Consider the following 15,756-nt stretch of genomic DNA (forward strand, 5'->3'; position numbering starts at 1 on the left):
TTAAATTTGAAAGCCATTATTTTTAACATTTAATGAAAATGACCAGATTTCTATTTTTGCTTATTTTAATTATTCATTTATTATTAAAACCAATTCCAGAATATAATCTTTTTTGTGTGTTCTATGCTTTTAATAACTTTAAATTAAATAAATAAATTAGTAGCAAACTTCACCCCCAAGAAACCCAATACAACAAACATCTCATGAATCTCCAGATATTGTTTCTCTTTCATTCCTCTGTCCGCTCTGTTTGTGCATATGTCTTTCACCATTTCAGAAAGGAGAAATAGCTCCTATCCAGAATAACTATTTAGTAATACCATTATTTTTTTCCACTTCAAAGCAAAATAAATGGTAAAAACAGTTTAAAATGAACACTTAGGGCTGATAAATTACATCACTATCAAAATTATTAGTGCTTCAAGATTGATCCGTGCATTTCTCTCAAATGTGTCTAAGTAAAATACATATTAAATGCTGTTTAATGTTTACTTTAATAATGTCTTATTCACAAAAGACCTGCATAAATTATGTCATTGTCAGAACAGATTTATAGTGCGCACTAATAAACAGTGCTATCAGCGCAATTCTTAGTGAATTAATCCCATAGTTGTGATAAGTGGCATGAGAAATTCATGAGGAGATAAAATTAACAGACACACACACACACGCACACTGCAGAAACTCTGTCTCGCTCAGTTTGGTGACAAGCTGTAATGGCTTTGTACTCCAGCAGATGGTCACTGCAGTCCTTATTACCGAGGTCTCCACAGTGACTGCCTTCCTCAAATATGCACACACACACTTACGCATGCATGCATAAAACATTTACAGAAAGCTCAAGGCCACTTAAAATATCAACAGCATGTGCCCTCGAAGATAAAGCAGACCAGTCTACATCGACACATAACTAACATGCTTACACAAGCATTCCTCCATGATATTGCCTCATTAAACTTGAGTTATGAGGTAATTTCCCCTGTTTTGCACATGTAAAGACTCGAAATTGACCATAAACTGGTTCAATACCTGCTGGGTGATGGCAAACCCAATGACTGGGTCTCCCTCCAGAATGTCCCATGTCACTATCGCTGAGTTCCCCTCCAGTGCTTTGATGGTCACATTGAGTGGAGCAGATAAACTGTCTGAAGATGGAAAAAAAGACAACGGGATAAAAGGTACTGATTTGACATACTGCAAGACCTCTCTTGTTTTATAGTTCCTCATTTATGCAGAAGAACAGTAAAACTGCAGAAAATTTGCAGAACTACACTATAGGTTGTGATGTTGTATATAATTTGCAACTGCAAATTTAATTCTTGCTCATTTTTCCCAATGAATCTTAAAAGCATGTAAAAAAAAATGATTGTCGAAAAGATAATAATTCATGTTACACTTATTCACTGTGCATTATGTCAATAATAAATGAATTTTCATAGTACACTTCTGAAACAACATATAAGAAAGATGTCCCATTTTGTCTTGTTACTTTTTGCTGTACTAAAAGTAGAATGGCCCAGTCACAGTCATTCATGATAACTGATTCTAAAAAAAACATTTTATTTAATAATTTAACATAAATGGCAGGGATATCATTAGATAGCCAATAAGATTCCTTGCACAACATTTAAATATTCTGGCTCAGTGTTTGCTGTAAGCTGGTCCTCTTTCTCTGAAACCCTCCACCTCCCCCAGCTCCACCTGCCTAGATCTGCTACGGGATTTACGTATGACTATTCATACAGCGGCAGTGCATGTTCAATGCTCACTGCAGCATGTCTGTTGTTCATACTTGCTCTGTAGCAACAGCAGCAGCGTGCATTGCAGATCTAGTCTGCCATGCATATAGTTATGCAGAATTTCCTTTTTTTATTTTTTTTGTACACATACTAAAGCGAAACAACAACTCTTAAGTAATATTATCCTTTCAACTTATTTACAGTTCATATGACGTCACAGAAAATGCATATCTGCAAACCATCTTGGCTGTCTTGGGCGGTTACCAGAGCGTTGCCATATGGTTGCTATGGTATTCTGAGCAGTTGTTAGCATGTAGTGTTTCTAGGTGGTCACTTGAATACACAAGACCCTGGACACCCAAACACAACTACATAACCATTACGTTCTTATTAAGATATTCTCATGCAAGTGTTAAATTATGAATTATGGGTCGTGATTTTGTCAAGTAAGACATATTTTGTTGATCCTGGAACAACATTCCTGTCCGAAAATTTAGTCCTATCCCTACCCCTAAACCTAAGCCTACCCATAACTTATCCCTAAAATCAGAGGGAAATGATAGATGAATAACACTGATGTAGAAGCACCTAACCCTGGTTGTAAGCGTAAACTTGACATAAAATGTAAACTTGTCCCTCACATCTGATTGGTTGATTGGAATGTTGTTCCAGGATCAACAAAGATGTTGATCCAGGAACATGTTGCACTTGGTGAAATCATGAATTATAATGTAAGTACAAAATAATTTTCACCCCAAATGATTCATTCTGTCTCGGTTAACTTCTTTGTTATGCCATTCTCTAGCTATTTTTTCTAATACCGAAGTGCGGTTTGGCTGATGGAATTGCACTGATGCTCAGCTCTATGTTTGCTCTAGATCAATATTTCCACTGCTCTTTACTTTTATTTACTGTGTGGGAGCTCTTAGATTGTTATCTGAACCAGCCTCTTTGTCTTTGATGGCCATCAAACAAAGAAAATGGCCTGGCACAGCCTAGAATATACAAAGCCAGCCACTGCTTCGCCATTGGGCAGTTTGTTCATGAATTAAATGGAAATTTTTTGCAGGGAAGATGTCAGAAGTTGTGTTGTGTGTCATCTCTTGTCAGAATGATAATATGCCGTTGCTTAAATCGGTGCATGAAGATCTAATCATCAGTAATGTTTGTTGACTACAGAGTGAAATGGTTGTCTGCTTAACGTCATCCATCATAATGTAACAAATTCACACCCTGCAGATGGGAAATAATGTATTTAAAGGGGACGGCAGACAGAGAAAGCCAGTCATCCCTGAGGACACAATGTGTTTCCCATTGGGCAGGATGTGTTTGGAACAGTCATACATAACACTTTAAATAGGGAAGTAATGGAACATGCATTCAGAAACATAGTAGTTTACTGATGCCTGTTCAAGAAATCTTGTTGTGAAAAAGGTTAGTTCAGTCCAAAATTTAAATTTAAAAATGAAAATATAAAAACATTAATAAATAATATAGTAGTATATAAATAATACTAAAATAGCATTGGTCGTTTGAAGGAACTGACCAACATCACTTACAACAACGATTGCAAAGTGTTAAAGGATTAATTCACCAGAAAAAAGAAATTTCTGTCCTTAAATACTCACCCTCATGTCATCCCAAACCTGTAAGACCTTTGTTTGTCAAAAACACAAATTAAGACATTTTTGATGAAATCCAAGAGTATCTGATCCACACACAGGCAGCAACAACAATGCACCTTTTGAGGTCCAGACAGGTACTAAAGACATCATTAAAACCATTGACGTGACTACAGTGGTTCAACCTTAATATTATGAAGAGACAAGAAAAAAAAAGACTTTGTTCAACAAATTCGTCTGTCCCCTGGACCTCAAAAGGTGCAATGTCATTGCTGTCTATGTGTGGATCAGATACCCTCAGATTTTATCAAAAATATCTTAATTTGTGTTCCGAAAACAAACAAAGGTCTTGCGGGTTTGGGATGACATGAGGGTGAGTACTTAAAGGTGATAGAGAGGATTTTTCGTCAACTGAGATTACAAAGACTGTTACTGAGTTTTTGAAATGAGTGCATGCGTAAGAACAGCCCCCCTCCTTCACAGCTTGTTTCAAAGGAACGCCTCCCAAAACTCGAGCACGAGTAGTGGAATACGAGTGTTTACCACCGGCATTCGCTGTGTCGTGTATTTTGGATTCATTATGTCGGACTCACCGCAGGTAACTCATAATCTGCAGTTGTTATTCCTGTCTCCTGACAAAAACATTGCATGTGGCGCCTGTGGAGTGTGGAAAGTTACTGGAGCGCGCAGCCGCGCTCGTCTCTCACAAGGAACGTCACGGCAGCGATTGACAAGCCAGAGGGCCAATCGTTTACGTGATGATCGCATAAACGATTGGCTGATGTTTTTAAGGCCCTACCTCGTGCACAGATGATGTATATTAATATTATTACTTTCAGTGCACCTAATAAATAGTCTTTTATCAGTTAGTGAAGACAGTTTCAAGTAATATTGCAAAAATGTATAAAACAAAACATCCTCTTTAGCACCTTTAATGACAGATATTTCATTTTTGTGTGAACTAACCCTTTAAGTTTGAATATGTTGAAGTTTGACAATTTTAATTGAATAACAACTTGTATTTCTTTTTCTCACATAAAGCTATCATATCACTTCAGAAGACTCTAATATAGTGCGCAAGTTATATGAACCACTTTTATTTACTCGATTGGGGTCTTATTTTCAGCTCCTGGTGACTGTATGTTTTTATGGAAAAGAGCAGCATGAACATTCTGCTAAACTTTTCGTTTTTGTTTCCATGGAAGAAAGTCATTCCAATGGTTTGGAATGACATGGCTTTATTTTTGGGTAACTATTCCTTTAAATGTGTTCGCTTAAATGTTTCCAGTTTGAAGTTCTGAGAAAATATAATCTGTGAGAGTATTTGTGAAACAAATTTGGTAAAAATCATTATTATTCTATGTAGTTTCGCAGAAGTTAAAAATGTCATCTTTAATGATGGATTGTGTTTTATAATTTGCCTTTTATTTGGATATTTTCCAAAAGGCTTCAACAACAGGGCTTCAACTATAATCACTGGCAATGCCTTTCAACTTAAATCACCCTCTTAAAAATGAAGAAGGTCAAGCTGCCTTGAATATATTTGTTACCACCACTGAAGAGTTGAGGTGTCAGACATAATGTTAACACATACAGTGCATTAATGTTACCTCAGGACAGGCAGAAGTTTTAGTCTTTCTGAATCCCATAGGTTGGTAATGGGATGGGATCATGTGAATGTTCTATAGGTCCTTGGCTTGCAGCCAGACACCAAACCTAAAGTGTATTAGCCTGTCTGCAGAGACAAACGTGTTTTGAATGTATAGACTTTCAGGGTATTCGCTCAACCGGCAATCTCGCAATGAGCACTGCTTAGGAATACTGGCCCTTTGGAAAAGTTAATTTGATTCATTTTTCAACATGTCACATTGACCATGTTTGCTAGTTGCCCTTGTAGGAAGCAAGAGCATTCTGAGGAGTGTGCAGTCAGGTGGGCAGCGGTGGTCCGGTGATACCCATTACCTAGACCTGCAGCTGTGATTTAGGGAGCCAAGGCTATGAGGTGAATCTCCTGGCTTAGCTTGGCTGCCCCCTCGGTCCCTGGACATGGCAGTCCTCGTAAATATCTAGCTTAGCATTGCTGTCCCACAGGAAACCTTAAAGGGATATTTATTAGGGTCAATTTTGGTCAGGAGCTTTTTAAAATCAGATCATGAGTCTGAATTTGATATGTGTATATAAGTATGGTATAAAAAATAGCTTAGTAAAAGCTTAAAAATAGAAAGGAAAAAAAAGAAACTAGCAGCTTAAGCCAAATATTTCATTATTTCCTTGACCTGCGAAATTATTTCCTACTGTACAGTTATTTAGCAAAGCTCCCTTATGGAGAGTAAAAACTGAGCCTCTGATAAACAATTCAGTGATGACAGGAGGCAGTTTTGCCTGAAGTCTGTAAGTGGTTTCACAGCTCAGGATAACCTCTAGACTGAGAATATTACACCCTTGAGATTCAAATCCCAGTCTCTGATCCACAGACCCATGGCCTGCCTTGAACTCAAAGGAAGTGATGCAAACTGCTCCCCTCCAGCATTTAATAACATCTTAGCTTAGAATCTGTGCCCCACCTGACCTCCTCTTATTTTTGGATACTTTTGACAATATTTTGTGTGAGAGTAATATCATGCAGTGCGTATCTACCATGCTAATTTTATGTGATTAATTCAAAAAAATAAAAAATATATAATAATATATGTTATATATTCTGTTGACTTGACTTCCAACAATGTTTAAATCCAGAGAAATCATCAATTTTAACTAGTGTAATGGACCGTGTCATTGCATCGTCTGTCAATGAAGTCATATCCTCATTACCCTCGATTTCCGGAGGGATAGGAACCATGGAAACACCAAAGACGCTTGAATATATTATGTTTTATTAGACAGGTGAGCAACTGTTTGAATACCTTTATCAACAGAAAACTAGTCATTGTTATATAGCTCAACACGGTTTGTCTTATTGTTTGAATCTCTTGTTTTCTTGATTTACAGTGAGTACCATGTTTGTACCATGCCTCAGAGAAAACACAATTTTGTCAAGTGGCTAACATAATCAGAATGAGCTTCATTTCTAGTAGCAGTAATACAGCATTTTATCCACCATATTTTAAAATTAATTGCTTGCCATTTAGCAACACAAGTCATCCAGCTTTTAATAATGATATTCTAATATCGATCTAGCAAAATGCAAAAGTGTCTCTAGCCACAAAGCGAACGCACAGAGTAACGTTATAATATAACTTTCAACTTTCAACACCACAATTTTAATTCGTCAAATAAAGTGACCTGTATGAGTAGTAATTCAATACTTGCGCTATTTCATTAGAATGAAATAATGTGAATTTAAGTGATCAAACACTTGTAACAAAGTTCATGTTCAGGGTAGAAGGAGGTGGACGTTAAACGTAACTTTAATCATAACATGAAATGAAAGGACGACTGCATCGCAAAATGTCCCATGTCTCTCTGCCCCGCTCTGCTTCATACCACAGTAACATTAATAAAACTTTTAATACATTTGTTCATGCATGACCATGATTTTCGCCTGAATCTCGTTGGATTGCTTTCAATCAGCTGTGGAGGGGAAGACAACAACTTCCATGATTCCACGCTCATTCACGGCATCATCAAACTACACCTTTGTTATTGTTTTGAATAATCGACCTCTAGTGGCGAAACTTACATACTGTGCCTTTAATCAAGCCTTCTGCCCGCACAAAAGATCCTTAAGATATTTTCCTACCATCCTACACTCTAAAAAATAAAACACTGGTTCAACAAAAAAAAAAAAAATATGTTAACGTTTTCCACTAGAATTTTTAACTTAAGCCAATTGGGAGAATTACATTAATTCAAAGCAATATTTTGAGTTGATCCAACATAATGTTTTAAGTAAGGTGAAGATGTTTTTTTTGCCACAATAAAAACACATTTCTAAGTAACACGAACTTAATAATTGTCAACATGAATGTAACTATTTAAGTTGATCCAACATAATGTTTTAAGTAAGGTGAAGACGCTTTTTGGACACAATAAAATGCATTTCTAAGTAACATAAGACAAGCATCGCTTGTCACCATGATGGTAAATCTCCAAAAACCCACATTAACAGAAACTCTTCTAAATTAGTATAACAAAACACTAATTACTGCTAAATCTCCCTTACCATTAATAAAACATTATATAACACATTAATTTTAGCATTTACTCTCCCTTTCAAGTACCATGGGCAAAGCATGATGGGAAATATAAATCCCAGCCCAGTTTCACTTAACTTAATTTCGTCTAAATTAAAAGAAGTGTTCATACAACTCAAAACAATGAAACATGTTTACACGTCATCAGATTGTATTTTACATTAACAGAACTTAAAATTAAATACATTGTTGATTAACTGAAAATGTTAAACTATGACAAGTCATGATAGTATATCGAATCAATAGGCATAATTTGTGTGTCATCCAAGCTCAATAAAATAACAATTACATATGTGTGTGTGTCTTATTGATAATAAGGACCATTATTAATAATTGAGCACCAATAATAACTGATAATATAATTGAGCACCAAATCAGCATACTAGAATGATTTCTGAAGGATCATGCAACACTGAAGACTAATGTAATGAGTAATGATGCTGAAAATTCAGCTTTGCCATCACAGGCATAGATTACATTTTAAAAGATATTTAAAGAAAATCTATATTTTTAAAAGCAATTTTCTATTTTCAATTGTAATAATATTTTTGCAATATTATTGTTTACAGTATCTTTGATCAAATAAATGCAGCCTTGTTGAGCATGAGAGACAAAAACATTAAGAAGTCTTAATTATTCCAGTTGTTCTGCTTTGTAATTACGGTGTATGTAGTGCAGATTGGTGTAAAAAAAAAAAAAAAAGTAATTTAAAGCAGTTTAACATAAGGCTGCAACATAACAAAATGTAAAAAAAAAAAAAAAAAAAAAAAAAAAAATTAAGGTATACAAATACTTTCACAATATAAAAATAAAACATCATAAGCAGCCAAAGCCGGCTTGTGTCTGACCTGAGCACTATAGCCAAGCGTGTTAATATACTCTATGCATTAACCACTGCATCACAGCTCCAAACCTCTGCGCAATTCAGGCTTTGTGTGTCTCGCCAAACTACACTTAGCAAGACAAATAACAACCAATATATTGAGTTCTATTGCCTGCTTTTATTTGGGGACTTTTGTCAGTTAAATATTAATTCATGTGATTGTGATTAATTCATCAATTTTATGCTATTAAAATTTTCATTGACTGACATCCTCTTTAAGGGTTAGTTCACCCAAAAATGAAAAGTGTGTCATTAATTACTCAGCCCCATGTTGTTCCACACCCTTTTATCTTCGGAACACAAATTAGGATATTTTTGATGAAATCCAAGAGGTTTTTTATCCTCCATATAGATTATTGGCAATTATCGACTCATTATTGGCTGGCTCCTGTGTTAGCATCACACGCATGCATCGTGCTGCTCACGTGAACAGCATCGGCCAATTCTGAGTCATTCTGAATGTAAACTGCATAGGAGAATGACACAGAAGAGAAGATATTGTTAAATAAAATCATTATTTTTATTTTGTTTTTGCACACAAAAAGTATTCTCATTGCTTCATAACATTAAGGTTGAACCACTGTAGTCACATGGATTGTTTTAACAATGTCTTACCTTTCTGGACCTTGAAAGTGGTGGTTAAATTGCTGACTATGGAGGATAAAAAAAACCTCTTGGATTTTACCAAAAATATCTTAATTTGTGTTCCGAAGATGAACGAAGATCTTACGGGTGTAGAACAACATGAGGGTGAGTAATTAATGACAGAATTTTCATTTTTGGGTGAACTAACCCTTTAATGCTTCAAAAACAATCTCAGAATGATAAACTGATAGATTTGCTCTAATATGCAATGCACAGGGGCGATCGGACCCACTAAACAACCTCAGACTCATAAAATATTCACAATGTCCTCCTGTAGCTTTGATGAGATGCCTGACACTATCAGATGAAACAAACATGTGAGAGCTTGGAGCGAGGAACTCCGCGTTGCACATTGCGGGGGCACCTCTGCCTTTCATCACAAGCGTCATAACAAAACACAACAGGCCTGTAATAAGACTAAACCATCATGCAGCCTCTAAAGTTGATCAGTTATTCTCTGGCATGTTTGTTTCACCTGCTTCCTCTGTTGCTTCTCTGTATTAGACAGGGTGTTTGAAACTGTGTTCTTTTCATAATGGTGTGGAAATGTCACTTGCTCTCTTCATTAATATTCCTCCGTCCTGCATCACTGCCAGTGCCTCAGTATAAAGACGTACGGACAGAGGCTTTGTTGCTTTTCTAGACAACATAAAAGAGAAAAGCAGAGTGAAAATGGTTCGGTGTGCTTTATTAGTGTCTGTTTGTGTGTGTGTTGTCTATTACAGTTAATCTGGACACAATGTTACACATTAGCAGCTCGGAACAGCACCGTAATCATGCAGCACACGCTGCGCTCTTATTTCAAAAAACAGATATAAGGAAAGGCCAAATCACTTCACAGCAACTTTTATGATAAAAGAGCCTTCGTTGTGTATTTCTACACTAATATAGTAGTATATATTTTATTATAATAATCTATTGATGTGAAATAATGGGCCCTCCTTCACCAAACAACTGTTATAGTTGTATATACTAGTGATGTGTCGTTCTTGAACGATTCGTTCATTTTGAACGAATCTTTAATGTGACTCGGGAAGAACGAGTCGTCTCGGGGGGTGATTCGTTCAGTCGCGCATGTGCAATATTCTACAGGTTCTGTACTGCTAGAAGTAGTTCACCTGATGATTCAATTGATTAGTTCATTTCATGAGTCTTTCGGGTTTTGAGTCGTTCCTTAATCACGTGACAGACCCATACGCTACCAATGCATTCTGAGCCGGAAAGAGAATTGATTAGTTCTTTTTATGAGTCTTTCGGGTTTTTGAGTCGTTCCTTAATCACGTGACAGACCCATACACTAAGCCAATGCATTCTGAGCCGGAAAGAGAATTGATTAGTTCTTTTTATGAGTCTTTCGGGTTTTAGTCGTTCCTTAATATAGGTGAGCTTAATCAGCTTGTCATAAACTGAAGACCCAGGTAATGAATTAATCATTTCTGAATCTTATAGCATTGTAGTTTTGTATTGTTTGTATGATCAACGTTTGCATAAGTAGTAGATGTGTTGGGGAAGTAACCTAACATTTTAATTACATTTTCTAAAATGAACTAAATGAACGAAATGACTCGAAAAAAATTCGTTCATTTTGTTGAACGAGACTCAAAAGTCCGAGTAGTAAAATGATCCGAACTTTCCATCACTAGTATATACATACATTTACATACATCCCACCCTACATTGAAAAGCCGCTTCCCTTGGATATACGTCACAATAGGGAAGAAACTTCCTTTTCATGCAGACTTTAATGGTGCGTTCCATTTGTCGGAAGTGGGAAAGTCCTAGTCCCGAGTAGGAAATTTTGACTGGAACGCGACTAGGAAACTCAGGGGGAAGCACATAGACAGTAAAAGAAATGGACACAGCGACCCCATTGGAACTCAATTGAGACAAGTGAAGCCCATTTTTAGCGATTTTTAGCACTTCCGTTTCTGACGCGCAGACTCAAACTAAGCTTGATGACGTCAGCAACCTGTCTGACAGATGTAAATCTTCTAGTAGCTGTGCGTGCAAACTGCCATCGTTAATCTTGCAGAGACGGCGAGCTTGAGCGGGGAGTTCTTTGGCGTGAGTGAGCAGGAGTAAGTATTCTGATTAATTATTTTGTATAGTATTTTAAAATGTAACGCCAGTACGCCATATTAAGTTAATGCATACTATTGCCTGCGAGCTTCTCCTCCTGTCTGTACGGTAATTTCTCTACTGTGCGACAGAGAGTCGAGTGGTTATGACGCAATCGTTAGCCTATTTTTACAAAAACTGTTTCTACGGGGCCATAATGTAACATAGAAGGTAATGGAGCCCTTTATACATTGTCGTGTATCTTTAGAAATAAATAATGGACAAATTGAGTCTTTAAACGCCTCAGATGTAAAGTTATTTGCTGTCAAAGTGACGCCAAAATGAATGGGAGTCAATGGGATGGCTAACGCAAGTGAAGTTCTGCTACAAGATGGCGGCACGCGGCCGACTTCAACTTCCGGTCGACTTCCTTGGGCACTGGGGAAGCACAACAACCCCGACTTCAGAATCCAATATGGCTGCTCTGCGCATCAACCACGGCTTGACAATAACATCCGCCAACCCGCCAAATGCAGGTAGATTTCAGCTGTGGCGGGTAAGACATCCACTCCCACTAACCACTTTGGCCGGTTGTATATAATTTCAGCCTACAGCCAAATGAAAGGTAGCCAAGCTCGTCGTATCACAAAATTACAATTAAATCACAGTTCTTTATTGATTAACTTGCTGTTAGTGAAGGCGGGATCAGCGGAATCGCGCTGAATGACACATGACAGAAGCACTCTCTCGCGTGCGCTCTCTCTCTCTCTCTCTCTCTCTCTGTCTCTGTCGCGCGCACGATCAGTTCTTCTTGCGCCTGAATAGTCAAATATATGCACACACAGATGTCAAAAAGTCCATCGTGTGGAGTATCTCGCATGAATACAGTCGGTTATGGCTTAAGTGGACATAAACAGGTGGGTAAAAACTGGATATGTGTCAGTATATTACGTACATGCAATCAGCAGCCCCCAAATAAATACCTGTCTGTCACTGATGTTAATCAAACAACAAAAGATGTTAAATAAATGTATACATGTTAAAGGTGCTAAAGAGGATGTTTTGTTTTATACATTTTTGCAATATTACTTGAAACTGTCTGATAAAAGACTATTTATTAGGTGCACTGAAAGGAATAATATTAATATACATCATCTGTGCACAAGGTAGGGCCTTAAAAACGATCATCGCGTAAACGATTGGCCCTCTGGCTTGTCAATCACTGCCATGACGTTCCTTGTGAGAGACATGCGCGGCTGCGCGCTCCAGTAACTTTCCACACTCCACAGGCGCCGCATGCAATGTTTTTGTCAGGAGACAGGAGGAATAACTGCAGATTACGAGTTACCTGCGGTGAGTACGACATAATGAATCCACTAACACGACACAGCGAATGCCGGTGGTAAACACTCGTGTTCCAATACTCGTGTATGAGTTTTGGAAGGCGTTCCCTCGAAATGAGCTGTGAAGGAGGGGGGTTGTTCTTACGCATGCGCTCATTTCAAAAACTCACTGACAGTCTTTGGTTTCTCAGTCGACGAAAAGATCCTCTGTATCACCTTTAAATAAACCTATGTATCTGAAAAAAGATTTTTAAAAATTTACTATTTGTAATTTGCTGCTTTGTTCTTTTTATATAGCCTAACAAAAATAACCAGCTGGTACGCAATGTAGTCTTGATTTGGGTGGTCAGTCTGCATTTGTAAGTTTGAAAGGGTTTTAAATCTTGTAAATCAAGTAAAATGACTAATTTAAGCAGGCCAAAGTCAACTTGAATCATATAAAATGTAATTTCCCAACAGCAAAATTGTGGCCAGTGAAAATGCTGAGTGGCTAGTAACTTTGGAAAACCACTAGCCACAGTGGCTGGTGAGCAAAAAAAGTTAATGTCAAACCCTGGCATCAACCATAGTGAAACAGTAGTAATACATTGTTTATTACTACTTCTGTTTGTCTGGGTCTGAATAAATTCAGTGGTGCACACTCTATTTGTGGACATGATACATGATACATGAACATGATCTGTGCAAAATACCACTTTTTTATGTGTTTTTATTCCGAAAGAGCAAGCAACTAAGGTTTGCCTGGACGACTCCATCTTAGATTTCTGACCTGTTTACTGAAATGTGACCAACTCGGCTATGACATCCCTCCTCAGAGGTAAATGGAACACAGCATAAGTCTTATAGGTTTTTCAGAGATTTATCATCAGATTAATGTAATTTTCTTTTGATTTTTAAAAAGAGCTGTTGATCAGAGCCGATTATGTTTTGGTAAGCAAAACGGGGGGATGGGGTAAGTGTTTGGCGAACACTTCCAAACTTGGACAGTGTATAAATGTCTCTGGCTTGGGTGAAAATCACAGCAGAATTGCCATTTGCTGCATAAAAAACAAAGCTGGTTAAAGTTTTTAATCTAATATTACACATACAGTGCAAGCAACACAACATTCAATGCTACGATCCATTATATAATCAATAAATCTGTCTACATTGTACAATAATTACAATAATAGTGGTGTATATTTGGTGTTACACATCCACATATAGCAAGCAAGCAGCATGACATCTAGCAAATTCAAAGTAATTTCAAATTGCTGATACTTTTCACTATTATCATTTTTATGTCAGGTGACGCACTTATTTTTATGCCACCGCGAACAGAAGAAAAACTTAAAACACACATACTGTATGTAGACCAAACTGCTGAAAACGTACTCATTAGGACCAGTTATGAATATTTTAATTTACATTTGCCATTGCATTCATGCACCCTAAAATGCTTTTTAATACTTCAGTGTTTTCTGTAAACTGACACGTATTTGAATTTAAAAAGATGAATGTGCATTAATTGTGGTAGTCACTGGTTTGCACTTGTCATTCAAAGTACTGGCACTTTATTTTCTATATCTCAGCCACTTTTAAAAAGGTAAATTATTATTCTGAATCCTTTCCAAGTTCCAAAAAAAACCTGAACCATCCAACAAATGATATCACCAACAATCTGATATTGTTATCTGCACATCATTTTTTATATAAGTGAAACCAGCTATTGTTTTATAGGTTTTCAAAATTGTTAAAATAAAATTAAAATGCCATGATGATTGCTATATTATATATAGGCCAGAGGGAAATTTCAACACACTGATAGGCTATTAAATGATATATCGCTTAGAAAGGTTAAATTAATGGAGAAAGATAAATGCAAATACGATTGAAGGGGATGGATTTGTGACCTTGACAAAGTAATCATTATTCTGCTGTAGTTATTTAGCTGTACTAGTTATCCGATCATTTGCCATTTAACAAATGAATTCAGTAGCCTACTATAATGTGTCTGCATGCATCCAGACAAATTCCCTCAACCCCAGAGCTCTCAAATGTGATCTAGTGTGCATTCAAACTGCCTAATTTCTGTCTACCGACCAGGTTTCTACTGTCTCTGTGAACAGAATCAATTACGATCACATGAATTGTTCACAGCATTTACATGCAGTCTGAATGAACGGTGGAAACCCACGAGCGCCTTGTGCTCCCCAATGGAGGGCTGAACAGGTAGTAGCGCATCATTTATTCATCTCATACCCGCAACCTGTCTGTTCTCTGCCAATGTGAACATATCAGAATGCATTTTACCATGCATATTGTTTGTAGTTAAAAGATAAACTGTTGCCATTCTGTTCATGCGTGCAAAAATAGTGTAACAGGGTCTCGTGTCTTTTTCTCTGTCTTGCGCAAAAGCCAAATAATGCCCATATATGATAATGACATTCCTGTCTAAATGAATACAATCAGGGGAACTTACCGGCGTAAACCGAGGACACGGAGATATAAGCCAAAAACAACAATAACAGCGCAGCACACGAGCCTTTAATTCCCCACATCCTTCAAGGAATTCTTTACATTCTGTTCGGAAGACGTTGAATCCCATTTACTCGCAAGATTTTTAAACTTATAAGTCGGCGTCTATGTGTTTAACATTCACGACTGCTTGCCGTCTTTATTCCTGCATCAGTCCAGAACAGCACTGGATCTAAACTCCGTACTTGCCGCAGAAAGTCGACATGAGAAGGCTGTGTGAGCCCATTGGACGGCATGTGTCACTATTATCAATGGGACATAATGTATACTTCCTCCAGGGGGCGCTCGGTGGCTCACAAAGCCGAAATTCTCCATTGAACCGCATTCAAATTTTAGTGAATTAAGAACATTTCTAAGCTGAAAATGTGTAGTGTTTTAAATCTATAAAATCCAACAATTCTATGTCTGTCATATAAACGGAAGTCAGTTACAGCAATCTCTATACAAAGGCTAAATAAAATACCGTATTCTGTAAACACAAACGATTTTGATTGGTCCTCACTACCAGCGCTGATAAAAGTAACAGGCACCACGTGACATCGTTGTCCAGGTTCCAGCGGTGATCTGGATGATAATTCACGCCCGAATAAAGACACTGACGATCTTCAGAGTAGAAAAAGAATTGAAATTCAAGAATAAGACAGGAGTACCTAGACCTTTAGGGGGGTTAAATAATAACTCTCAAACTGCTTGACCCAAATCCTAAAAGTTGAGGGAGTCTTTTAAGTCACCATGAAATCAAAATTAAAATAGCAG

At 37.2% G+C, this 15,756-nt stretch overlaps 1 protein-coding gene across 1 annotated transcript in view; it reads right to left on the reverse strand.

The window, feature by feature from the left end:
• Positions 1 to 15,210, reverse strand: part of fndc5b (fibronectin type III domain containing 5b) — a 31,668-nt gene extending 16,458 nt beyond the window's left edge. Inside the window, exons 1-2 of the mRNA XM_048201247.1 lie at positions 14,945 to 15,210; positions 1,030 to 1,145 (exon numbers count right to left, since the gene is read on the reverse strand). Coding sequence (XP_048057204.1) covers positions 1,030 to 1,145; positions 14,945 to 15,023 — 195 coding nt within the window. The 5' untranslated portion in view covers positions 15,024 to 15,210. The remainder of the gene's footprint in view (positions 1 to 1,029; positions 1,146 to 14,944) is intronic.
• Between the last annotated feature and the right edge of the window lie 546 nt (positions 15,211 to 15,756).

The sequence above is a fragment of the Megalobrama amblycephala genome, linkage group LG9 (genome assembly GCF_018812025.1).
Source record: "Megalobrama amblycephala isolate DHTTF-2021 linkage group LG9, ASM1881202v1, whole genome shotgun sequence".
Lineage (NCBI taxonomy): Eukaryota > Metazoa > Chordata > Actinopteri > Cypriniformes > Xenocyprididae > Megalobrama > Megalobrama amblycephala.